Source organism: Nannobrachium achirus (assembly GCF_963921795.1).
Source record: "Nannobrachium achirus genome assembly, chromosome: 5".
NCBI lineage: Eukaryota > Metazoa > Chordata > Actinopteri > Myctophiformes > Myctophidae > Nannobrachium > Nannobrachium achirus.
This window is the reverse complement of record NC_137814.1, coordinates 71,029,073-71,056,321: the sequence shown is the minus strand read 5'-3', so window position 1 is coordinate 71,056,321 and position 27,249 is coordinate 71,029,073. Positions and strand designations below refer to the sequence as shown.

The following is a 27,249-nucleotide window of genomic DNA, read 5'->3' as shown; positions in this document are numbered from 1 at the left end:
AGGGTTAGGGTTAGACGTTTTATAAGATTTATTAACATTTTTGAGTTTGCAGATTTTTTTTTTAAATGATAAAGGTCTGGACCATGACAAGTAATTTCCCATGAAAGCCAAAGGTGTAAGCTATCAAACAGTTTTGAAATGTTGTTTCTAGCTGCTACAGAGGCTGAGAAATAAATGTTTTAGTAGACGTTGACACCTCTGTGAAGTTTTCCATAAAATCTCAGGTTTTAGGGGTATTTTTCCAATCGGCCATAGGTTTTTAAGGCTTTTTTCCAGGCGGACTTAGGTCTAAATGGGTTAAAATGCAGGTATGTACTTAAATGGTATGTACTAAGTACTAATAATTTATTGGAGTCAGTTAAATGCATTTTCCTCAAAACATAATGCTGCCTTTAAGTTTTAGCCTTTGGGGGGTTGTTCTTGGAGGAACTCAAGGCCGTATATTTAATGTCTTTATTGAAGGCAACAACAATCATGGTAAAACGGTATGACTCTCACCTGTTACTTCCAGCTGTACTTTAGTGCAGAGGTCTGCCCCTGTCCTCCTTACTCCACACCAGTATCGTCCTGCATCGCTGAGCTGAAGGTCAAAGATGGTGACTGGAAATACTCCGATTGCAGCATCATCACGAATAGAGTATCTGCCCACCGTAATCACATCAGACACACCAACTCTGCTCTCAATAAGAACATCAGCATTGCCACAGCTTCCTCTGCACAGGTATATCTGGTAGTCAGACCAAGAGCCCCATTGGTAGGGACAGAAGATTGTAACGTCTCCCCCTCTGTATCCGGTCACACGAATCGTTTGTGCATCACTTAAACGCACAGCAGCTGTAGAGAGAGCACAGACATGGAACCATACAATGGGCCTTTGAACAACAACATTCTATGTTTCAAAATATACAATATTTGGGATGGGTTGGTTATTATATCCCCAACACTACTCTATACAGTACATGTACAGTATGGTCATTTTCCACACAGTGTATTTATTTAACGTTCAACATTAAACCATCCATTACCATTTAAATAAATACTGATTAGAATGTGTTTTGGTGTTTGCTTGAGGTAGACAATAAAAATGCACGCGTGCACACACACACACATACACACGCACGCACGCACGCACGCACGCACGCACGCACGCACGCACACACACACACACACACACACACACACACACACACACACACACACACACACACAAAGGATGGGTATTGTTTGGATTTTTAAGAGTCTGGTTCAGGTTCTGCTTATCGGTCGACGGTTCCGGTTCCCTATTTCAGTTCCAAAATGGTTCAATATAAATTCTTGTCCGAAACCAAATACAGATTATTTATTTATTTTATATACACTTTTTTAAACATTTTTAGGTAATATTGCTGTCATTTAGTAGAGCTACATGATTATGTCAAAACTTAGAATCACAATGTGTCCATAATATTAAGAGGACCACTATATTTCCACACTCACTCCAGAGGACACACACTCTATAGCAATGATTACTGTCACACTATAGAGCTATTTAACACTGTTATTGAACAAACACTCTATAGCAATGATTACTGTCACACTATAGAGCTATTTAACACTGTTACTGAACAAACACTCTATAGCAATGATTACTGTCACAATATAGAGCTATTTAACACTGTTACTGAACAAACACTCTATAGCAATGATTACTGTCACAATATAGAGCTATTTAGCAGACTGCCCCATGCCCACCACTAGCACTGGGTCCATGGGGGGCATATCAGACAGCCCCATGCCCTTTGCTGTGTCGCGGTCGATGGGTGCACTTCTGCCCGGTGAGAAGGATTAAGAGCAGCGTTCTAGTGTAGCTCCCACTGGGAGATACAGCTAGATGCAGAGGGTGACTGGTTCCTCCCACCAACCTGAGGCTGAGCAGCAGAGCGGGGAGGTGTGTCGTGGAGGCGCACACGGTTGTACACCGCTGTGTGGCACAACCGACCCCCGGTCGTGCCACACAGGGGTCGGTTATGCGAGCTGCCGGGTGTGAAAGGTTTTATCTGTCCCGTACGTCCACAATATGTGTGTAACGTCCGTCCCGGTCTGATGATTGGATGATTAAAAATGTCCAATGAGACCATACTTTGAGGATTGGTCAAGCTTCACATGACAATTCGGCCCTCCAGATAAAATCATTCATTCATTCATTCAGAATTGGAAGAATGTATAGATCACAGAGTTCATAGCTCTAGAACACATAGAATACAAGTTCACCGCTTCACTTCGAACCGAGGTTTGAATTTTCATATTATTGTTATTTACTTGATCATTGTACAGTCACATAAATGCATCAGAGCATGTCTTTTGGCGACATAGCATCTGTTTGACGGTTCATCCTTTGAATTTTAACCTGGTGAAATGCTAAGCTGTCGACGTGGGTGAATGTTATCCTCTATGCCTAAACCTAAACCTATACCTAACCCTAACCTCAGTAACCGTGACGCGGGTGATTAGCTAACCTGTCGACTCCCTTTGTCGAAATGATGAGACGGAGGAATAGCAAGATTTCCCCCCTAATGTCATATTAATGGTACACGAATATATGTCACGGTCTGCCTCTCCACAGACCATGTCCCCACTACTCACCTGTTCCCACTCCCAGTGCTGGGCCTATGATTCAGCCCGGGAAAAAGAGTTGTAGAGGCCCTCATTGCTATCTCTCTCTATAGCGCTGCTGCTACTCAAAGATTTGCCATTTCAGATCATGACAAGTGAATATATTTCGTCGTGGAAACCTTGTATGTCCAAAACCGTTTGTTTTGTATTTATCATTTTAAAAATGATTTAAGCCGATCTACAAGCACACAACGCCTTGCACCGCGAGGTGTTGTGTGCTTGTAGATCTGCTGTTTTCATGACTTTGTGCAAAGGCCTTGTATGATGAAGCAGGGCTTTGCTTTGCGAAAAAATTTGAAACTTGGGGATACAAGGTTTCTGCCCGACAGTGACTTTGTTGGCCGAGAACGAAGGCCGACATTTTATTTTCCATTTTTTTCCTAATGGCCGGCCTGGACCGGCCACCGGGAATGAACCGGCCGTTTGGGAGTTGTCCCGCTTTTCCCAATGGCCAGCAGCCCTGCATTGCCATGCCAATTACACACCTGTGAACACTTCTCCAATCAACCTGCCTCCTATAAAACTGGACTCATTGTCAGTTCATAACCTTGCTGTCATGATGTTCCTGCTATCCTTGCTTGCTCCTGTTGTAATGCCATGGTTTACTACTTGCCTGTAAGGTTTGATATGTTCCGTCATTAAATACTTTAAAAGTCTACTCTGCTTGTTGTGGCTCTGCTTCCGGGTTCTTCAGCTCTTCATCCGTGACAATTATGTAAATCTTTCCCCCTAAGATACAGTTTGAGTCATGAGGAGAACTTCAGAGAATATCAGTTTCCATAAGGACAAATTACTGTTATACTTGTCGTTTAACCCAGCATCCCCATTCTGGGGGGAACAATCTTCTTCTTCTTTCGTGTGATGATTGATGATTGATTGATGATTGGTTGACAACATTGTATTTCACAAGATTTCTTGTTACTTAGGGGAGGCCATGGGGCTGGCTGTCGTCTTCCCCCCCTTGCTGACGTCGGCTTAGGCAATCACCAAAAATAGACAATCTAGATTATCAACGTATTCTGAGACTCCCCGAATAAAATATATAGGAGCGATCCACTGCTCTGCACAACATCATCCTGTGTCACATGGTATCATGGTGATGACATCATCCAGTGTCACATGGTATCATGGTGATGACATCATCCAGTGTCACATGGTATCATGGTGATGTCATCATCTAGTGTCACATGGTATCATAGTGATGACATCACCCAGTGTCACATGGTATCATGGTGATGACATCATCCAGGGTCACATGGTATCAGGAGAAGGATTAGATGTGCACGAGTTACAGTCGTTTTGCTCCCCAGATCTTGAATTCCTTGCTCTGCTATGTAGGCCATACTTTTTGCCAAGAGAGTTTTCAGCTGTAATACTATTTGCTGTGTACATTCACCCTAAAGCTAACACAGAGCTTGCGTGTAAAGAGCTATACACAGCTATATGCAATGCTGAAAATCGTCATCCTCATGCGTCACTGGTGGTTTTGGGTGATTTTAATCAGGCATCTTTGAGGAAAGTTATGCCAAAAATGTACCAGCATGTTACAGTGAATACTCGGCTTGACAAAACTGGACCACTGCTACACATCGATAAAAAATGCATACAAATCACTGGTGCGCCCAGCTTTTGGTAAATCAGACCATTCATCTGTGTTTCTCATGCCGGCCTACAAACAAAAGATCAAACAGACGCCTCCCGTGATTAAAACAGTCCAGCTCTGGTCAGAGGAGTCTGACTTTATGTTACAGGACTGTTTTGAATCGATGGACTGGCCAATCTTTAAGGAGGCTGCAGGAGGCAACATTGATGAATATGCTGACACTGTGCTATCTGTGATTAAGAAATGCATTGATGATGTAGTCCCAACAAAAACCACTAAAGTCTACCCAAACGAAAAGCCTTGGGTATATGGTACAGTGCACTTGGCCATTAAAGAGAGAGACGTGGCTTTCAGATCTGGGGATGAAGGAGAAATTAAGCGTACACATTATTCTCTTCGCAAAACACTGAGATCTGCTAAAAGGCATTATGCCAAAGAGGTGGAGTCGAACTTCACTGAATCAAACAATAGCAGAGACTTGTGGCAAGGACTGAAAATTCTCACTGACTTCAAACCCCCCTCCCCCCAAGTGGACAGTTCCTCCTCACTCCCTGAGGAGCTGAATAGATTCTACTTCCGCTTTGAGGCACAGAAACAAGCAGCTATCTCCCCCACCCCCCCACTCTCCAGAGCCCCAACAATGGAGAGGCCCTTCACACCTCTGCGTTAGAATGTGACACTGGGGAGAGCATCACCACAATGTCCCTAGCAGAAGAGGATGTTTGTCTCTCCTTCCGCCGTGTTAACCCCCGCAAAGCTGCTGGCCCAGATGAGATCCCTGGCCGTGTCCTGAAAGCATGTGCGTCGCAACTGGCTGGTGTGTTCACGGACATCTTCAATCAGTCCCTTCATGAGAGAAAAGTCCCATCCTGCTTTAAATCGGCAATAATAGTGCCGATTCCCAAGAAAGGCAAGGTGACTGGGCTGAATGACTGGAGGCCGGTTGCACTCACGCCAATAGTGAGCAAATGCTTTGAGAAACATGTCAGGAAGATGATCTATGACAAATTGCCACCCACACTAGACCCACTGCAATTTGCCTATCGTCAAAACAGATCCACAGACGATGCCATTGCCACATCTCTACACACGACCCTCTCACACCTTGAGGAGAAAAAATCTTACGTGAGAATGCTGTTTATTGACTACAGCTCAGCATTCAATACCATAATTCCCCACAAATTAGACACCAAGTTGAAGAGTCAGGGTCTAAATTCAAGCCTTTGCGGCTGGATCCTAAACTTTCTGACACAAAGACGTCAAGTGGTGAAGATGGGAAAAATTACCTCGGCCCCTCTGACTCTCAGCACAGGTGCCCCCCAGGGATGCGTTTTGAGCCCCCTCCTCTACTCCCTGTACACCCACGACTGCGTGGCCCTGTTCAGCTCCAACCAAGTGATCAAGTTCGCGGACGACACCACAGTCATAGGCCTGATCACCAATGATGATGAAACAGCCTACAGGAGAGAAGTGGAGAATCTGGAAGCATGGTGTCAAGAGAACAACCTATCTCTCAATGTGGACAAAACAAAAGAGATTATCTTTGACTACAGGAGGCCTCCTAAAGTCCACTCACCGCTCCAGATCGGGGGTGCTGCAGTGGAGAGAGTCAAAGAGTTCAAATTCCTGGGGGTACACATCACTGAGGATCTGACCTGGGCAGTGCAGACAGAAAAGGTGGTCAAGAAAGCCCAACAGCGCCTCTACTTCCTCAGGAAACTGAAGAAAGCTGGGATGGGTCCCAAAGTCCTACGGGCTTTCTACAGGGGCACCACGGAGAGCATCTTGACTGGCTGCTTCACTGCCTGGTATGGCAGCTGCACTGACCTCAATCGCAAGGCCCTGCAGAGGGTTGTGCGGACAGCCGAACGCATCAGTGGATGCGATCTCCCCCCAATCCAAGCATTGTACGACGAGCGCTGTGTCAACAAAGCCTGTGGAATCATGAAAGATTCTCACCATCCCAACCACAGTCTGTTCAAGATGCTGCCTCATGGAAAACGTCTACGCAGTCTCAAAGCTACCAGCAACAGACTGCAAAAGAGCTTCTTTCCACGAACAGTCAGGCACATGAACGAACTGTCAAAAATGAGAAAGATCCAGGGGAAAAGGAATCGCTAGCGCCCCAGCCCCCAACCCCTTACGTTCCCTCCTTGTGAAGTTGAATTGCACCTACTGTACATACCCCTTACGTTCCCTCCTTGTGAAGTTGAATTGCACCTACTGTACATAAATGCATACTGTGAAGTTGAATATATTAATCTGTTGCACATAGAACACTCTGTGAAGATGTTTACAAAAGTTAAGTACAGTACAGTAGCAACTACTGGAAAAATATGCTGTTGGCGTATAGAATATGCCAAACTTTTTGCACATGTACATCTGAGGATGCTCTTTTCTTTTACTGTTGCTCTTTTTGCCTTTTGCACTCTTTATTATTATTATTTTTAGATGTGGTTTGCTGTTATTATATTGTTTTTTTGATATACGACTGCATTGACTGAAGGATGCCAAACAAAAACAAATTTTACTCTTATGTACCTGTACAAAAGACGTAACAATAAAGTACAACCTTGAACCTTGAACCTAGATCTACTCACCATGAAGGAGCGAAGAGGACAGAATCATCCACAGAATATTCTTCATCCTGCTGTGAAGATACCTTTACTGTCTGCTCTGTGTGGAGATAGCTTCACTGTCTGCTCTGTGTGAAGATAGCTCCACTGTCTGCCCTGTGTGAAGATACACAGATATATATACACCTTCATGACACTGTGTCCTGATACGCCCCCTCCATAGCCTTCCCAAACAACGGATCAATAACTAATGGTTAACTTTGAACAAGAACACCAAATAACACTTTGATCAAATCACACAAAAAACATGCTGATACAACATGACAAGACAAAAATTAAATAAAACATCAACATAAAACGTTCACCATGAAAGCAGGGAGATTAGTCTATACAAGAGAAAGGGAGGTTTTGTAGGCCTAACATGGACAGGTGATTTAAAAGAAGCTTTTTCTGAACATAGACGTTTTCAGAAGTGATTTAAAGGATATCCATGCTGTCTGGCAGAAACCTCTTATCTCCATATGTTAACTGTTTGTGTTTTTCATATTAATGTCATTTACTTGATCATTGTACAGAGTCACACAACAGCATCAAAAGTAGCAGATCTACAAGCTCAAAGCGTGGAGCGACTCAAAGTGTTATTGAACTTGTAGATCTGTTACTTTAGATATTGTTGAGCGGTGCTAAGCACTCCTACATCTGGCTTTGTGTGTATGTAAATCCATCCGTCCGTATGTCCGTCCCACAAAGCAGGGCATTGGCCAGGTTTCACTGGACGTTTAAGGAAATGAACTCATAAAAGACACTGCTCACTTCACTCTGGGTGTGATTTTTGAAAAAGAATCTTGAAAACGAACAGTTTGTAGTGGGGGTCCCTGCTTCATCTCTCATCTATACAATATGTAGTGGGGGTCCCTGCTTCATCTCTCATCTATACAATATGTAGTGGGGGTCCCTGCTTCATCTCTCATCTATACAATATGTAGCGGGGGTCCCTGCTTCATCTCTCATCTATACAATATGTAGTGGGGGTCCCTGCTTCATCTCTCATCTTCTATACAATATGTAGCGGGGGTCCCTGCTTCATCTTTCATCTATACAATATGTAGTGGGGGTCCCTGCTTCATCTCTCATCTATACAATATGTAGTGGGGGTCCCTGCTTCATCTCTCATCTATACAATATGTAGTGTGGGTCCCTGCTTCATCTCTCATCTATACAATATGTAGTGGGGGTCCCTGCTACATCTCTCATCTATACAATATGTAGTGGGGGTCCCTGCTACATCTCTCATCTATACAATATGTAGTGGGGGTCCCTGCTTCATCTCTCATCTATACAATATGTAGTGGGGGTCCCTGCTTCATCTCTCATCTATACAATATGTAGTGTGGGTCCCTGCTTCATCTCTCATCTATACAATATGTAGTGGGGGTCCCTGCTACATCTCTCATCTATACAATATGTAGTGGGGGTCCCTGCTACATCTCTCATCTATACAATATGTAGTGGGGGTCCCTGCTTCATCTCTCATCTATACAATATGTAGTGGGGGTCCCTGCTTCATCTCTCTCTCAGCTAAGGGGTCATTGACCTGAACGATCTTAACGTTAGACCCAGACAAGAGGACACTGTGTCCTGATACGACCCCTCCATAGCCTTCACACACACACACACACACACACACACACACACACACACACACACACACACACACACACACACACACACACACACACACACACACACAGCAACGGATCAATAGTTAATGGTTGACTTTGATCAAATCACACAAAAACATGCTGATATAAATATTACATGAAGACATGAAATATCTAAATAGTGATGTCATAAGAGAAAGGGAGGTTTTGTAGGCCTAACATGGACAGGTGATTTAGAACAGGGGTTCCCAAACTGTTTTGTCTCAGGGCACCACATGAATATTTTTTTTCATCCGAGGCACCCCTACATTAAATCGTTGTTGTCGGGTGGAAACCTTGTATGTCCAAAACCTTCTCTTTTTGTGTTATTATTCTAAAAACAATTTAAAATAGTGAAAATAGCCGATCTACTGTACAAGCACACAACGCCTCACGATGCGAGGCGTTGTGTGCTTGTAGACCTGCTAATTTCACTACTTGTGACACTTTTGTACGATGAAGTAGGGCTTTTATTTTACCAAAAAACATTTGAAACTTGGAGATACAAGGTTTTTGCCTGACTGACGATATTGACCATTTTCACTCCTAGCACCTTATATTTATAGCATATTTTAGCGATTATGTTGCGAGGAAGACATTGAGATAACAGCCATTTTTTTTTCTTTAAGTGTCCAAATAAATTCCAAATACGGTATTATCAAATTATCTCGCGGCACGCCAGGGTGCCCAGTCACCCACTTTGAAAACCCCTGCTTTAGAAGAAGCTTTTTCTGAACATAGACGTTTTCGGAAGTGATTTAAAGGATATCCATGCTGTCTGGCAGAAACCTCTTATCTCCACATGTTAACTGTTTGTATTTTTCATATTAATGTCATTTACTTGATCATTGTACAGAGTCACACAACAGCATCAAAAGTAGCAGATCTACAAGCTCAGAGCATGGAGTAATCAATGTGTTTTTGATCCTGAAAAGTAACAGTTGTGGACATATGAGGTTTCCTCCTGACAGATGATTTGCTAGGCTTTATGCACTCTGGCCTCACAGAGAGAGCCTGAATGTCACTGACCCTGTTAGCCCTGGTCAGAGCCATCAGCAGAAACCTTCTGAAGCAGAGGATTTTCAAATCCACTGATTCCAACGCTTCCAAGGGCTGCTTACAAAGGGCGTACAACACCACAGTCAGATCCCAGGCTGGGAACAGTGGTCTAGAGACCAACCCAGATCCCAGGCTGGGAACAGTGGTCTAGAGACCAACCCAGATCCCAGGATGGAACAGTGGTCTAGAGACCAACCCAGGTCCCAGGATGGAACAGTGGTCTAGAGACCAACCCAGATCCCAGGATGGAACAGTGGTCTAGAGACCAACCCAGATCCCAGGCTGGGAACAGTGGTCTAGAGACCAACCCAGGTCCCAGGCTGGAACAGTGGTCTAGAGACCAACCCAGGTCCCAGGCTGGAACAGTGGCTAGAGACCAACCCAGGTCCCAGGCTGGAATAGTGGTCTAGAGACCAACCCAGATCCCAGGATGGAACAGTGGTCTAGAGACCAACCCAGGTCCCAGGCTGGAACAGTGGTCTAGAGACCAACCCAGGTCCCAGGATGGAACAGTGGTCTAGAGACCAACCCAGATCCCAGGATGGAACAGTGGTCTAGAGACCAACCCAGGTCCCAGGCTGGAACAGTGGGCTAGAGACCAACCCAGATCCCAGGCTGGGAACAGTGGTCTAGAGACCAACCCAGGTCCCAGGATGGAACAGTGGGCTAGAGACCAACCCGGATCCCAGGCTGGGAACAGTGGTCTAAAGACCAACCCAGATCCCAGGCTGGGAACAGTGGTCTAGAGACCAACCCAGATCCCAGGATGGAACAGTGGTCTAGAGACCAACCCGGATCCCAGGCTGGGAACAGTGGTCTAGAGACCAACCCAGATCCCAGGATGGAACAGTGGTCTAGAGACCAACCCAGGTCCCAGGATGGAACAGTGGTCTAGAGACCAACCCGGATCCCAGGCTGGGAACAGTGGTCTAGAGACCAACCCAGATCCCAGGATGGAACAGTGGTCTAGAGACCAACCCGGATCCCAGGCTGGGAACAGTGGTCTAGAGACCAACCCAGGTCCCAGGATGGAACAGTGGTCTAGAGACCAACCCGGATCCCAGGCTGGGAACAGTGGTCTAGAGACCAACCCAGGTCCCAGGATGGAACAGTGGTCTAGAGACCAACCCGGATCCCAGGCTGGAACAGTGGTCTAGAGACCAACCCAGGTCCCAGGATGGAACAGTGGTCTAGAGACCAACCCAGGTCCCAGGCTGGAACAGTGGTCTAGAGACCAACCCAGGTCCCAGGATGGAACAGTGGTCTAGAGACCAACCCAGGTCCCAGGATGGAACAGTGGTCTAGAGACCAACCCAGATCCCAGGATGGAACAGTGGTCTAGAGACCAACCCAGGTCCCAGGATGGAACAGTGGTCTAGAGACCAACCCAGATCCCAGGCTGGGAACAGTGGTCTAGAGACCAACCCAGGTCCCAGGATGGAACAGTGGACTAGAGACCAACCCAGGTCCTTGGCTGGGAACAGTGGTCTAGAGACCAACCCAGGTCCCAGGCTGGAACAGTGGTCTAGAGACCAACCCAGATCCCAGGATGGAACAGTGGACTAGAGACCAACCCAGATCCCAGGCTGGGAACAGTGGTCTAGAGACCAACCCAGGTCCCAGGATGGAACAGTGGTCTAGAGACCAACCCAGGTCCCAGGCTGGGAACAGTGGTCTAGAGACCAACCCAGGTCCCAGGCTGGAACAGTGGTCTAGAGACCAACCCAGGTCCCAGGATGGAACAGTGGTCTAGAGACCAACCCAGATCCCAGGATGGAACAGTGGTCTAGAGACCAACCCAAGTCCCAGGCTGGAACAGTGGTCTAGAGACCAACCCAGGTCCCAGGATGGAACAGTGGTCTAGAGACCAACCCAGATCCCAGGCTGGGAACAGTGGTCTAGAGACCAACCCAGGTCCCAGGATGGAACAGTGGTCTAGAGACCAACCCGGATCCCAGGCTGGGAACAGTGGTCTAGAGACCAACCCAGGTCCCTGGATGGAACAGTGGTCTAGAGACCAACCCAGGTCCCAGGATGGAACAGTGGTCTAGAGACCAACCCAGATCCCAGGATGGAACAGTGGTCTAGAGACCAACCCAGGTCCAATCTGCTTCGCAGAAAGCAGAGGATGTCTCCAACAGAGGCCTGAAACGACACCACCAGTAGCAACCGTTCCAGGCATCATTTCTCAAACACATTCCTTTTCAGGTCATATAAGGACCTGTTGGAATGTGCCCTTGCGCTCTGAATAGTGGCCACAACTTCAGGGGGAAGGCCACTAGTGTGCAGATTAAACCTCACAGGCCAGACCCACAGTAAGTTCCGTGGCCGGGGGTGGAAGATTTGGCCTCCCACCTGCTGTAGTAGGTCCCCGAGCGGAGGCAGGCGCCAGGGCTCGTCGTAGAGGAGAGGAGCTATCACCGACCTCCACGTTCCTCATCCTGGAGCCACCAGCAGCACCGACGGTCTCTTAAGCCTGATCCTCTTCAACATCAAGAGGATCAACTTCAACGGGGGAAACGCATGAAGCAGCTCCCCCTTATCCTGATTTCAGACTGCGCTGGAGCTTGAGTCTGACATTGTCCCATTGCAAGAGATTTCAAAGGGGAGGGGATTTAAAATTTGAAATTCCCAAATCACAAGAGATCTGGTGGGAGGGGTTGAGTTGTGTTTGACTTGTGTACACAAAAAAATTCCCCCCTCCCCCTCCCCTCTATGACAGGCACCAAACAGGTCATTGTCTTTGATGTTTCATTGATTAGAGAGAATCACTAATGAGCTATTGACACTTGTATGGCTCAATCAATGACTGCAGTTCAGAACCCTTTTGAAGTTCAAAGGGAGCAATTAAGAACTCTGGTGAGCCACGCAGCCACCCCTCCCTCCACTGTTTCTGTTGATTTTCAAAAGTTAGACCCACCCCTCCTCCGTCTTGCATTGATTTCATTGGTCGGTGCGCCAAGACACCGACAGAAAGAGGCGCGTCACATGCCAACTCCAGACCAAGAGAAGCAGTCCACTCAGAGAGTGGGCGGTCTATTGGCTGGAGCCAGGCAAGTTCCCCCTGCCAGTCATGTGCAAAGGCGTCCAGACCCCACGGAGCCTTCCCCTTTAATCGAGAAGAACTGCCGGACACTTCCAGTTCTCCTCTGAGGCGAAAGACCGTGAAGGCCACTTCCTGTCGTGGTCTCTTGGTCTCGCTGGTGAGCCGGACGACTGCTCCGGGGAACAGGCTGTCTGGAGACAGTTGGAGGGAGGAGGGCCGTGGAGCTGCACACGGTGCTGCACCCGCCGCGACCAAGTATTTCCCGGTGAACCTAAGTGCAAAGGTGGGGGCCGATGGGCAAGGAGGTTTGCGAGCTTATGAGAAACAACTAAAATAAGACCTTAGAACCTGGCGAAAACAGTTGCGGGAAATACTCGGTCGCTGCTGCACCACTGTGTGGCCCGGCCACATGGAGAGGAGCTGCACACGGTGCTACACCACTGTGTGGCCACATGGAGAGGAGCTGCACACGGTGCTGCACCACAGAGAGGAGCTGCACACGGTGCTGCACCGCTGTGTGGCCACATGGAGAGGAGCATGTGTTGCCGTATACTTCCCAAATGCCACTAGTGGTTTCACCTGCGGTGTTCTAGCGTAGCTCCCAGTGGAGGTCCGTGAGGGCTAGCAAAGTATTCTCTGAGGGTCCAGCACTTGCCTGATGAAGAAATTTATATTTAATAATATATATTTATTTTTCATTCATTTATTTTTCTGCTTTCATTCTCTCTCTCTCACTCAGTCAGGCTGGACACACTGCTTCCACTAGGGGCGCACGTCTAAAAAAGCAATTCGTTTTTTTAACCAATCAGGTGTTTTCTTGTGTTGTCTCCAGGTAAGATAGGACCCCTCTGAACCGCGAGGAGCTCATTCGGCTTGATTTTCTTGCAGGTGGGATTTATGGCTCTTTGAAGTGAGCCGAGCCGGATCTCTGCGATCCGTTCCTTTTCAAAGAGCCGTTCAAAATACTGTCTCATTTTAGTTACTTTTAGTTATTTTGTTACTTTCTAGATTTTGATTATAATTACAAATCACTTCAACCCTATAGGCCTGCATTTTGGCCATATACATTTCCGCCATTTGAAAATATTAGCCGATCTTCAAGCTCACAATGTGTCATGTTGCGACACATTGTGAGCTTGTAGATCTGCTATTTTCAAATGATTTTTCCAAATGTTATTAATTGGAAAACCTGTGAAATGTGACGTTCTGCATATTGAGTACTTTCTATTCAATATGGGGCTAAATGTACTATAATCATATTTTTGTCTTAGGAATGCTACAAATAGTCTACAACACATTATTGAACTCAAGTCTCCATGGCACGAGTAATCAATAGTTTGTCTTAGGAATGCTACAAATAGTCTACAACACATTATTGAACTCAAGTCTCCATGGCACGAGTAATCAATAGAAAAAAAGTCATTTTGGGGGGTGAACTACTCCGTGCATTTTGATACCAATACTTTAGTGCTTTTACTCAAGTACATTTTAATTACACTTCTACTTGTGTATTTTGTACATTGTAGTAAAGAATGTTTGTACTTTTTACATGTAGTATTTTGAACGGCTCTTTGAAAAGGAACGGATCGCAGAGATCCGGCTCGGCTCACTTCAAAGAGCCATAAATCCCACCTGCAAGAAACTCAAGCCGAATGAGCTCCTCGCCTCTGAACCTCAGTTAGAGTGCCTGCTGCCTTTGAAGTGAATGGTTGTTGGGCAATGTATTGTTATTGGCTGGTTCTTTACCCAATCACAGCCCTCCTGGGTGCATTTTTTCAGATAGGGATACCTTCTAGAGTGTTCCCATCTCTGGGAAAAAACATTGTCCAATCAGAGAAGAGAATTGCTGATATTCACATCCCAGCCCTGGGAGGACATATTGTTAGTCCAATCAGAAAAGTGAATTGCTTCCTGTTTCGCATGTTGTTGTGAGCAGGCGTGTGCACGTGCACGGGCATGTGCACGCGCGTGCATATGCGCAGCAGCCATGGCGAAGGCCCGGGTATTGAACCCACGGTCCGCCACTGGTAGCTCCCCCTGGGAGATACAGCTAGATGCAGAGGGTGACTGGTTCCTCCCACCAACCTGAGACTGAGCAGCAGAACTGGGAGGTGTATCGTGGAGCCGAACGCTGTCGTACACCGCTGTGTGGCACGACCACCCCTCCCCCCTCGGTGGCCCCGGTGGGGGGCGAGCCGCCTGGCGTGAAAGAGGGGAGGGGGGCCAGGGCCCGCTACGCTAGCGCTGGAAACTGGAAATACTCAAGTAAAGTAAAAACTACGTCTAAAGTTTGCCCCGAGACTGGGAGGTCAGGGTTCGATCCCCGGCCGGGTTGTACACAATGCCTCGCAACGCGATGCTTTGTGAGCTTGTAGATTTGCTATTTTCACAATTTCATGCAATATTACATTGGCCAATACATTTGGCCAATGTTTGATTTGTCATTTTAGTGGTATCAAAAAATCCTTACATTGTCACTTTTGAAATGTGCAGATACCCTCTATACACTTAAACTTTATGTTGGTTTGTTTACTGTTGAGTGAGAAAACAATGTTGCACATTAAGTTAATAATCTGGGGACCCCCCAGAATCATTTGGGGACCCCCCTGGGTGTCACAACCCACAGGTTGAGAACCACTGCCAAAGATTATGAAAAATGGGAGCCAGTCTGCTTGGTACTCAGCATCAAGGGTTGGATTGGGGGGGTCCCTGTGACATATTAGCATCATGTCCGGAGGGGGGGGGGGGGGTACAGTACAGTACAGTACAGTACAGTACAGTACAGTACAGTACTTGTACATCAAGGGTCATTGACCTGAAAGATCTTGAAGACCTCTGACTTAAACCATAGTTAGTTGAAAAGGGGTCCCTCAGGTCTCTAGGCTACTAGTATAGAGCTTGTTGTGAGCTTGTAGATTTGCTATTTTCTAAAGGTTAGGCCCAGACAAGAGGACACTGTCCGGATATGACCCCTCCATAGCCTTCCTAAACGCACGCAGGCAGGCACGCACACATGGTTACAGCAGCAGATCAATAATTAATGATTGACTTTGAATAAGAAAAAACAAAAACACTTTGATCAAATCATTCAAAAACATGCTGATAGAAATATTACATAAATACATTAGAAGAGCAAAAATATCAACATAAAACGTTGGCACAGAATTCACCATGAAAGCAGGGAGATTAGTCTATATCAGAGAAAGGGAGGTTTTGTAGGCTTAACATGGACAGGTGATTTAAAAGAAGCTTTTTCTGAACATAGACGTTTTCAGAAGTGATTTAAAGGATAACCATGCTGTCTGGCAGAAACCTCTTATCTCCATATGTTAACTGTTTGTGTTTTTCATATTAATGTCATTTACTTGATCATTGTACAGAGTCACACAACAGCATCAAAAGTAGCAGATCTACAAGCTCAAAGCGTGGAGCGACTTGATGTGTTTTTGTACTCGTAGATCTGTTACTCCTACATCTGGCTTTGTGTGTATGTAAGTCCATCCGTCCGTATGTCCGTCCCACAAAGCCAGGCATTGGCCAGGTTTCACTGGACGTTTAATGAAATGAACTCATAAAAGACACTGCTCACTTCACTCTGGGTGTGATTTTTGAAAACGAATCTTAAAAAATAACAGTTTGTAGTGGGGGTCCCTGCTTCATCTCTCATCTATACATTATGTATTTGGGGGTCCCTGCTTCATCTATACAATATGTAGTGGGGGTCCCTGCTTCATCTCTCATCTATACAATATGTAGTGGGGGTCCCTGCTTCATCTCTTTCTCATCTATACAACATGGTGTGGGCTTCCCTCCTTCATCTCTCATTTATACAATATGTAGTGGGGGTCCCTGCTTCATCTCTTTCTCATCTATACAACATGTTGTGGGCTTCCCTCCTTCATCTCTCATTTATACAATATGTAGTGGGGGTCCCTGTTTCATCTCTCATCTATACAATATGTAGTGGGGGTCCCTGCTTCATCTCTCTCTCATCTATACAATATGTAGTGGGGGTCCCTGCTTCATCATCTCTCTCTCAGCTAAGGGGTCATTGACTCCACACACACACACACACACACACACACACACACACACACACACACACACACACACACACACACACACACACACACACACACACACACACACACACACAGCAACGGATCAATAGTTAATGGTTGACTTTGAATAAGAAAAAAATAATCTTACTTTGATCAAATCACACACAAACATGCTGATATAAATATTACATAGACATTATGAATATCTAAATAGTGATGTCAGGTTGATGTGATCCTTTTAGTTGACCTGACATCCTATAGTTTGTATCGTTTCAATGTACAGATTATACATGTTTTAATATTAGACTGTTTAGACTGCAGGTAATGTTTTTAAACACATGTCTTACTACAGACTCCTACTGACTCTGTCCAAACGTCACCTAGAGACAAAGATAAAGACATAAAGATCAACAATAAAACATCAACATAAAACGTTGGCACAGAATTCACCATGAAAGCACAGAGATTAGTCTAGAGAAAGGGAGGGTTTGTAGGCCTAACATGGACAGGTGATTTAAAAGAAGCCTTTTCTGAACATAGACGTTTTCAGAAGTGATTTAAAGGATATCCTTGCTGTCTGGCAGAAACCTCTTATCTCCATATGTTAACTGTTTGTGTTTTTCATATTAATGTCATTTACTTGATCATTGTACAGAGTCACACAACAGCATCAAAAGTAGCAGATCTACAAGCTCAAAGCGTGGAGCGACTCAAAGTGTTATTGAACTTGTAGATCTGTTACTTTAGATATTGTTGAGCGGTGCTAAGCACTCCTACATCTGGCTTTGTGTGTATGTAAATCCATCCGTCCGTATGTCCGTCCCACAAAGCAGGGCATTGGCCAGGTTTCACTGGACGTTTAAGGAAATGAACTCATAAAAGACACTGCTCACTTCACTCTGGGTGTGATTTTTGAAAAAGAATCTTGAAAACGAACAGTTTGTAGTGGGGGTCCCTGCTTCATCTCTCATCTATACAATATGTAGTGGGGGTCCCTGCTTCATCTCTCATCTATACAATATGTAGTGGGGGTCCCTGCTTCATCTCTCATCTATACAATATGTAGCGGGGGTCCCTGCTTCATCTCTCATCTATACAATATGTAGTGGGGGTCCCTGCTTCATCTCTCATCTTCTATACAATATGTAGCGGGGGTCCCTGCTTCATCTTTCATCTATACAATATGTAGTGGGGGTCCCTGCTTCATCTCTCATCTATACAATATGTAGTGGGGGTCCCTGCTTCATCTCTCATCTATACAATATGTAGTGTGGGTCCCTGCTTCATCTCTCATCTATACAATATGTAGTGGGGGTCCCTGCTACATCTCTCATCTATACAATATGTAGTGGGGGTCCCTGCTACATCTCTCATCTATACAATATGTAGTGGGGGTCCCTGCTTCATCTCTCATCTATACAATATGTAGTGGGGGTCCCTGCTTCATCTCTCATCTATACAATATGTAGTGTGGGTCCCTGCTTCATCTCTCATCTATACAATATGTAGTGGGGGTCCCTGCTCCATCTCTCATCTATACAATATGTAGTGGGGGTCCCTGCTACATCTCTCATCTATACAATATGTAGTGGGGGTCCCTGCTTCATCTCTCATCTATACAATATGTAGTGGGGGTCCCTGCTTCATCTCTCTCTCAGCTAAGGGGTCATTGACCTGAACGATCTTAACGTTAGACCCAGACAAGAGGACACTGTGTCCTGATACGACCCCTCCATAGCCTTCACACACACACACACACACACACACACACACACACACACACACACACACACACACACACACACACACACACACACACAGCAACGGATCAATAGTTAATGGTTGACTTTGATCAAATCACACAAAAACATGCTGATATAAATATTACATGAAGACATGAAATATCTAAATAGTGATGTCATAAGAGAAAGGGAGGTTTTGTAGGCCTAACATGGACAGGTGATTTAGAACAGGGGTTCCCAAACTGTTTTGTCTCAGGGCACCACATGAATATTTTTTTTCATCCGAGGCACCCCTACATTAAATCGTTGTTGTCGGGTGGAAACCTTGTATGTCCAAAACCTTCTCTTTTTGTGTTATTATTCTAAAAACAATTTAAAATAGTGAAAATAGCCGATCTACTGTACAAGCACACAACGCCTCACGATGCGAGGCGTTGTGTGCTTGTAGACCTGCTAATTTCACTACTTGTGACACTTTTGTACGATGAAGTAGGGCTTTTATTTTACCAAAAAACATTTGAAACTTGGAGATACAAGGTTTTTGCCTGACTGACGATATTGACCATTTTCACTCCTAGCACCTTATATTTATAGCATATTTTAGCGATTATGTTGCGAGGAAGACATTGAGATAACAGCCATTTTTTTTTCTTTAAGTGTCCAAATAAATTCCAAATACGGTATTATCAAATTATCTCGCGGCACGCCAGGGTGCCCAGTCACCCACTTTGAAAACCCCTGCTTTAGAAGAAGCTTTTTCTGAACATAGACGTTTTCGGAAGTGATTTAAAGGATATCCATGCTGTCTGGCAGAAACCTCTTATCTCCACATGTTAACTGTTTGTATTTTTCATATTAATGTCATTTACTTGATCATTGTACAGAGTCACACAACAGCATCAAAAGTAGCAGATCTACAAGCTCAGAGCATGGAGTAATCAATGTGTTTTTGATCCTGAAAAGTAACAGTTGTGGACATATGAGGTTTCCTCCTGACAGATGATTTGCTAGGCTTTATGCACTCTGGCCTCACAGAGAGAGCCTGAATGTCACTGACCCTGTTAGCCCTGGTCAGAGCCATCAGCAGAAACCTTCTGAAGCAGAGGATTTTCAAATCCACTGATTCCAACGCTTCCAAGGGCTGCTTACAAAGGGCGTACAACACCACAGTCAGATCCCAGGCTGGGAACAGTGGTCTAGAGACCAACCCAGATCCCAGGCTGGGAACAGTGGTCTAGAGACCAACCCAGATCCCAGGATGGAACAGTGGTCTAGAGACCAACCCAGGTCCCAGGATGGAACAGTGGTCTAGAGACCAACCCAGATCCCAGGATGGAACAGTGGTCTAGAGACCAACCCAGATCCCAGGCTGGGAACAGTGGTCTAGAGACCAACCCAGGTCCCAGGCTGGAACAGTGGTCTAGAGACCAACCCAGGTCCCAGGCTGGAACAGTGGCTAGAGACCAACCCAGGTCCCAGGCTGGAATAGTGGTCTAGAGACCAACCCAGATCCCAGGATGGAACAGTGGTCTAGAGACCAACCCAGGTCCCAGGCTGGAACAGTGGTCTAGAGACCAACCCAGGTCCCAGGATGGAACAGTGGTCTAGAGACCAACCCAGATCCCAGGATGGAACAGTGGTCTAGAGACCAACCCAGGTCCCAGGCTGGAACAGTGGGCTAGAGACCAACCCAGATCCCAGGCTGGGAACAGTGGTCTAGAGACCAACCCAGGTCCCAGGATGGAACAGTGGGCTAGAGACCAACCCGGATCCCAGGCTGGGAACAGTGGTCTAAAGACCAACCCAGATCCCAGGCTGGGAACAGTGGTCTAGAGACCAACCCAGGTCCCAGGATGAAACAGTGGTCTAGAGACCAACCCGGATCCCAGGCTGGGAACAGTGGTCTAGAGACCAACCCAGATCCCAGGATGGAACAGTGGTCTAGAGACCAACCCGGATCCCAGGCTGGGAACAGTGGTCTAGAGACCAACCCAGGTCCCAGGATGGAACAGTGGTCTAGAGACCAACCCGGATCCCAGGCTGGGAACAGTGGTCTAGAGACCAACCCAGGTCCCAGGATGGAACAGTGGTCTAGAGACCAACCCGGATCCCAGGCTGGAACAGTGGTCTAGAGACCAACCCAGGTCCCAGGATGGAACAGTGGTCTAGAGACCAACCCAGGTCCCAGGCTGGAACAGTGGTCTAGAGACCAACCCAGGTCCCAGGATGGAACAGTGGTCTAGAGACCAACCCAGGTCCCAGGATGGAACAGTGGTCTAGAGACCAACCCAGATCCCAGGATGGAACAGTGGTCTAGAGACCAACCCAGGTCCCAGGATGGAACAGTGGTCTAGAGACCAACCCAGATCCCAGGCTGGGAACAGTGGTCTAGAGACCAACCCAGGTCCCAGGATGGAACAGTGGACTAGAGACCAACCCAGGTCCTTGGCTGGGAACAGTGGTCTAGAGACCAACCCAGGTCCCAGGCTGGAACAGTGGTCTAGAGACCAACCCAGATCCCAGGATGGAACAGTGGACTAGAGACCAACCCAGATCCCAGGCTGGGAACAGTGGTCTAGAGACCAACCCAGGTCCCAGGATGGAACAGTGGTCTAGAGACCAACCCAGGTCCCAGGCTGGGAACAGTGGTCTAGAGACCAACCCAGGTCCCAGGCTGGAACAGTGGTCTAGAGACCAACCCAGGTCCCAGGATGGAACAGTGGTCTAGAGACCAACCCAGATCCCAGGATGGAACAGTGGTCTAGAGACCAACCCAGGTCCCAGGCTGGAACAGTGGTCTAGAGACCAACCCAGGTCCCAGGATGGAACAGTGGTCTAGAGACCAACCCAGATCCCAGGCTGGGAACAGTGGTCTAGAGACCAACCCAGGTCCCAGGATGGAACAGTGGTCTAGAGACCAACCCGGATCCCAGGCTGGGAACAGTGGTCTAGAGACCAACCCAGGTCCCTGGATGGAACAGTGGTCTAGAGACCAACCCAGGTCCCAGGATGGAACAGTGGTCTAGAGACCAACCCAGATCCCAGGATGGAACAGTGGTCTAGAGACCAACCCAGGTCCAATCTGCTTCGCAGAAAGCAGAGGATGTCTCCAACAGAGGCCTGAAACGACACCACCAGTAGCAACCGTTCCAGGCATCATTTCTCAAACACATTCCTTTTCAGGTCATATAAGGACCTGTTGGAATGTGCCCTTGCGCTCTGAATAGTGGCCACAACTTCAGGGGGAAGGCCACTAGTGTGCAGATTAAACCTCACAGGCCAGACCCACAGTAAGTTCCGTGGCCGGGGGTGGAAGATTTGGCCTCCCACCTGCTGTAGTAGGTCCCCGAGCGGAGGCAGGCGCCAGGGCTCGTCGTAGAGGAGAGGAGCTATCACCGACCTCCACGTTCCTCATCCTGGAGCCACCAGCAGCACCGACGGTCTCTTAAGCCTGATCCTCTTCAACATCAAGAGGATCAACTTCAACGGGGGAAACGCATGAAGCAGCTCCCCCTTATCCTGATTTCAGACTGCGCTGGAGCTTGAGTCTGACATTGTCCCATTGCAAGAGATTTCAAAGGGGAGGGGATTTAAAATTTGAAATTCCCAAATCACAAGAGATCTGGTGGGAGGGGTTGAGTTGTGTTTGACTTGTGTACACAAAAAAATTCCCCCCTCCCCCTCCCCTCTATGACAGGCACCAAACAGGTCATTGTCTTTGATGTTTCATTGATTAGAGAGAATCACTAATGAGCTATTGACACTTGTATGGCTCAATCAATGACTGCAGTTCAGAACCCTTTTGAAGTTCAAAGGGAGCAATTAAGAACTCTGGTGAGCCACGCAGCCACCCCTCCCTCCACTGTTTCTGTTGATTTTCAAAAGTTAGACCCACCCCTCCTCCGTCTTGCATTGATTTCATTGGTCGGTGCGCCAAGACACCGACAGAAAGAGGCGCGTCACATGCCAACTCCAGACCAAGAGAAGCAGTCCACTCAGAGAGTGGGCGGTCTATTGGCTGGAGCCAGGCAAGTTCCCCCTGCCAGTCATGTGCAAAGGCGTCCAGACCCCACGGAGCCTTCCCCTTTAATCGAGAAGAACTGCCGGACACTTCCAGTTCTCCTCTGAGGCGAAAGACCGTGAAGGCCACTTCCTGTCGTGGTCTCTTGGTCTCGCTGGTGAGCCGGACGACTGCTCCGGGGAACAGGCTGTCTGGAGACAGTTGGAGGGAGGAGGGCCGTGGAGCTGCACACGGTGCTGCACCCGCCGCGACCAAGTATTTCCCGGTGAACCTAAGTGCAAAGGTGGGGGCCGATGGGCAAGGAGGTTTGCGAGCTTATGAGAAACAACTAAAATAAGACCTTAGAACCTGGCGAAAACAGTTGCGGGAAATACTCGGTCGCTGCTGCACCACTGTGTGGCCCGGCCACATGGAGAGGAGCTGCACACGGTGCTACACCACTGTGTGGCCACATGGAGAGGAGCTGCACACGGTGCTGCACCACAGAGAGGAGCTGCACACGGTGCTGCACCGCTGTGTGGCCACATGGAGAGGAGCATGTGTTGCCGTATACTTCCCAAATGCCACTAGTGGTTTCACCTGCGGTGTTCTAGCGTAGCTCCCAGTGGAGGTCCGTGAGGGCTAGCAAAGTATTCTCTGAGGGTCCAGCACTTGCCTGATGAAGAAATTTATATTTAATAATATATATTTATTTTTCATTCATTTATTTTTCTGCTTTCATTCTCTCTCTCTCACTCAGTCAGGCTGGACACACTGCTTCCACTAGGGGCGCACGTCTAAAAAAGCAATTCGTTTTTTTAACCAATCAGGTGTTTTCTTGTGTTGTCTCCAGGTAAGATAGGACCCCTCTGAACCGCGAGGAGCTCATTCGGCTTGATTTTCTTGCAGGTGGGATTTATGGCTCTTTGAAGTGAGCCGAGCCGGATCTCTGCGATCCGTTCCTTTTCAAAGAGCCGTTCAAAATACTGTCTCATTTTAGTTACTTTTAGTTATTTTGTTACTTTCTAGATTTTGATTATAATTACAAATCACTTCAACCCTATAGGCCTGCATTTTGGCCATATACATTTCCGCCATTTGAAAATATTAGCCGATCTTCAAGCTCACAATGTGTCATGTTGCGACACATTGTGAGCTTGTAGATCTGCTATTTTCAAATGATTTTTCCAAATGTTATTAATTGGAAAACCTGTGAAATGTGACGTTCTGCATATTGAGTACTTTCTATTCAATATGGGGCTAAATGTACTATAATCATATTTTTGTCTTAGGAATGCTACAAATAGTCTACAACACATTATTGAACTCAAGTCTCCATGGCACGAGTAATCAATAGTTTGTCTTAGGAATGCTACAAATAGTCTACAACACATTATTGAACTCAAGTCTCCATGGCACGAGTAATCAATAGAAAAAAAGTCATTTTGGGGGGTGAACTACTCCGTGCATTTTGATACCAATACTTTAGTGCTTTTACTCAAGTACATTTTAATTACACTTCTACTTGTGTATTTTGTACATTGTAGTAAAGAATGTTTGTACTTTTTACATGTAGTATTTTGAACGGCTCTTTGAAAAGGAACGGATCGCAGAGATCCGGCTCGGCTCACTTCAAAGAGCCATAAATCCCACCTGCAAGAAACTCAAGCCGAATGAGCTCCTCGCCTCTGAACCTCAGTTAGAGTGCCTGCTGCCTTTGAAGTGAATGGTTGTTGGGCAATGTATTGTTATTGGCTGGTTCTTTACCCAATCACAGCCCTCCTGGGTGCATTTTTTCAGATAGGGATACCTTCTAGAGTGTTCCCATCTCTGGGAAAAAACATTGTCCAATCAGAGAAGAGAATTGCTGATATTCACATCCCAGCCCTGGGAGGACATATTGTTAGTCCAATCAGAAAAGTGAATTGCTTCCTGTTTCGCATGTTGTTGTGAGCAGGCGTGTGCACGTGCACGGGCATGTGCACGCGCGTGCATATGCGCAGCAGCCATGGCGAAGGCCCGGGTATTGAACCCACGGTCCGCCACTGGTAGCTCCCCCTGGGAGATACAGCTAGATGCAGAGGGTGACTGGTTCCTCCCACCAACCTGAGACTGAGCAGCAGAACTGGGAGGTGTATCGTGGAGCCGAACGCTGTCGTACACCGCTGTGTGGCACGACCACCCCTCCCCCCTCGGTGGCCCCGGTGGGGGGCGAGCCGCCTGGCGTGAAAGAGGGGAGGGGGGCCAGGGCCCGCTACGCTAGCGCTGGAAACTGGAAATACTCAAGTAAAGTAAAAACTACGTCTAAAGTTTGCCCCGAGACTGGGAGGTCAGGGTTCGATCCCCGGCCGGGTTGTACACAATGCCTCGCAACGCGATGCTTTGTGAGCTTGTAGATTTGCTATTTTCACAATTTCATGCAATATTACATTGGCCAATACATTTGGCCAATGTTTGATTTGTCATTTTAGTGGTATCAAAAAATCCTTACATTGTCACTTTTGAAATGTGCAGATACCCTCTATACACTTAAACTTTATGTTGGTTTGTTTACTGTTGAGTGAGAAAACAATGTTGCACATTAAGTTAATAATCTGGGGACCCCCCAGAATCATTTGGGGACCCCCCTGGGTGTCACAACCCACAGGTTGAGAACCACTGCCAAAGATTATGAAAAATGGGAGCCAGTCTGCTTGGTACTCAGCATCAAGGGTTGGATTGGGGGGGTCCCTGTGACATATTAGCATCATGTCCGGAGGGGGGGGGGGGGGGGGGGGGGGGGGGTACAGTACAGTACAGTACAGTACAGTACAGTACTTGTACATCAAGGGTCATTGACCTGAAAGATCTTGAAGACCTCTGACTTAAACCATAGTTAGTTGAAAAGGGGTCCCTCAGGTCTCTAGGCTACTAGTATAGAGCTTGTTGTGAGCTTGTAGATTTGCTATTTTCTAAAGGTTAGGCCCAGACAAGAGGACACTGTGTCCTGATATGACCCCTCCATAGCCTTCCTAAACGCACGCAGGCAGGCACGCACACATGGTTACAGCAGCAGATCAATAATTAATGATTGACTTTGAATAAGAAAAAACAAAAACACTTTGATCAAATCATTCAAAAACATGCTGATAGAAATATTACATAAATACATTAGAAGAGCAAAAATATCAACATAAAACGTTGGCACAGAATTCACCATGAAAGCAGGGAGATTAGTCTATATCAGAGAAAGGGAGGTTTTGTAGGCTTAACATGGACAGGTGATTTAAAAGAAGCTTTTTCTGAACATAGACGTTTTCAGAAGTGATTTAAAGGATAACCATGCTGTCTGGCAGAAACCTCTTATCTCCATATGTTAACTGTTTGTGTTTTTCATATTAATGTCATTTACTTGATCATTGTACAGAGTCACACAACAGCATCAAAAGTAGCAGATCTACAAGCTCAAAGCGTGGAGCGACTTGATGTGTTTTTGTACTCGTAGATCTGTTACTCCTACATCTGGCTTTGTGTGTATGTAAGTCCATCCGTCCGTATGTCCGTCCCACAAAGCCAGGCATTGGCCAGGTTTCACTGGACGTTTAATGAAATGAACTCATAAAAGACACTGCTCACTTCACTCTGGGTGTGATTTTTGAAAACGAATCTTAAAAAATAACAGTTTGTAGTGGGGGTCCCTGCTTCATCTCTCATCTATACATTATGTATTTGGGGGTCCCTGCTTCATCTCTCATCTATACAATATGTAGTGGGGGTCCCTGCTTCATCTCTCATCTATACAATATGTAGTGGGGGTCCCTGCTTCATCTCTCATCTATACAATATGTAGTGGGGGTCCCTGCTTCATCTCTTTCTCATCTATACAACATGGTGTGGGCTTCCCTCCTTCATCTCTCATTTATACAATATGTAGTGGGGGTCCCTGCTTCATCTCTTTCTCATCTATACAACATGTTGTGGGCTTCCCTCCTTCATCTCTCATTTATACAATATGTAGTGGGGGTCCCTGTTTCATCTCTCATCTATACAATATGTAGTGGGGGTCCCTGCTTCATCTCTCTCTCATCTATACAATATGTAGTGGGGGTCCCTGCTTCATCATCTCTCTCTCAGCTAAGGGGTCATTGACTCCACACACACACACACACACACACACACACACACACACACACACACACACACACACACACACACACACACACACACACACACACACACACACACACACACACACACACACACACACACAGCAACGGATCAATAGTTAATGGTTGACTTTGAATAAGAAAAAAATAATCTTACTTTGATCAAATCACACACAAACATGCTGATATAAATATTACATAGACATTATGAATATCTAAATAGTGATGTCAGGTTGATGTGATCCTTTTAGTTGACCTGACATCCTATAGTTTGTATCGTTTCAATGTACAGATTATACATGTTTTAATATTAGACTGTTTAGACTGCAGGTAATGTTTTTAAACACATGTCTTACTACAGACTCCTACTGACTCTGTCCAAACGTCACCTAGAGACAAAGATAAAGACATAAAGATCAACAATAAAACATCAACATAAAACGTTGGCACAGAATTCACCATGAAAGCACAGAGATTAGTCTAGAGAAAGGGAGGGTTTGTAGGCCTAACATGGACAGGTGATTTAAAAGAAGCCTTTTCTGAACATAGACGTTTTCAGAAGTGATTTAAAGGATATCCTTGCTGTCTGGCAGAAACCTCTTATCTCCATATGTTAACTGTTTGTGTCACACAACAGCATCAAAAGTAGCAGATCTACAAGCTCA

General features: G+C 46.3%; 1 protein-coding gene across 9 annotated transcripts in view; it reads right to left on the bottom strand.

Moving 5' to 3' along the window:
* LOC308285913 (antigen WC1.1-like) overlaps positions 1–27,249 on the bottom strand; it is a 684,166-nt gene that overhangs the window by 56,042 nt on the left and 600,875 nt on the right. Inside the window, exons 1-2 of one of the 9 annotated variants that reach the window (XM_080726821.1) lie at positions 6,856–6,974; positions 499–834 (exon numbers count right to left, since the gene is read on the bottom strand). The exons of 7 other annotated variants lie outside the window; for them this stretch is intronic. In XM_080726821.1, the coding sequence (XP_080582947.1) occupies positions 499–834; positions 6,856–6,901 (382 nt within the window). In that variant the 5' untranslated portion in view covers positions 6,902–6,974. Of the gene's footprint in view, positions 1–498; positions 835–6,855; positions 6,975–27,249 lie in introns of those variants that run through there. One more of the 9 variants, XM_080726820.1, reaches the window with a different exon arrangement.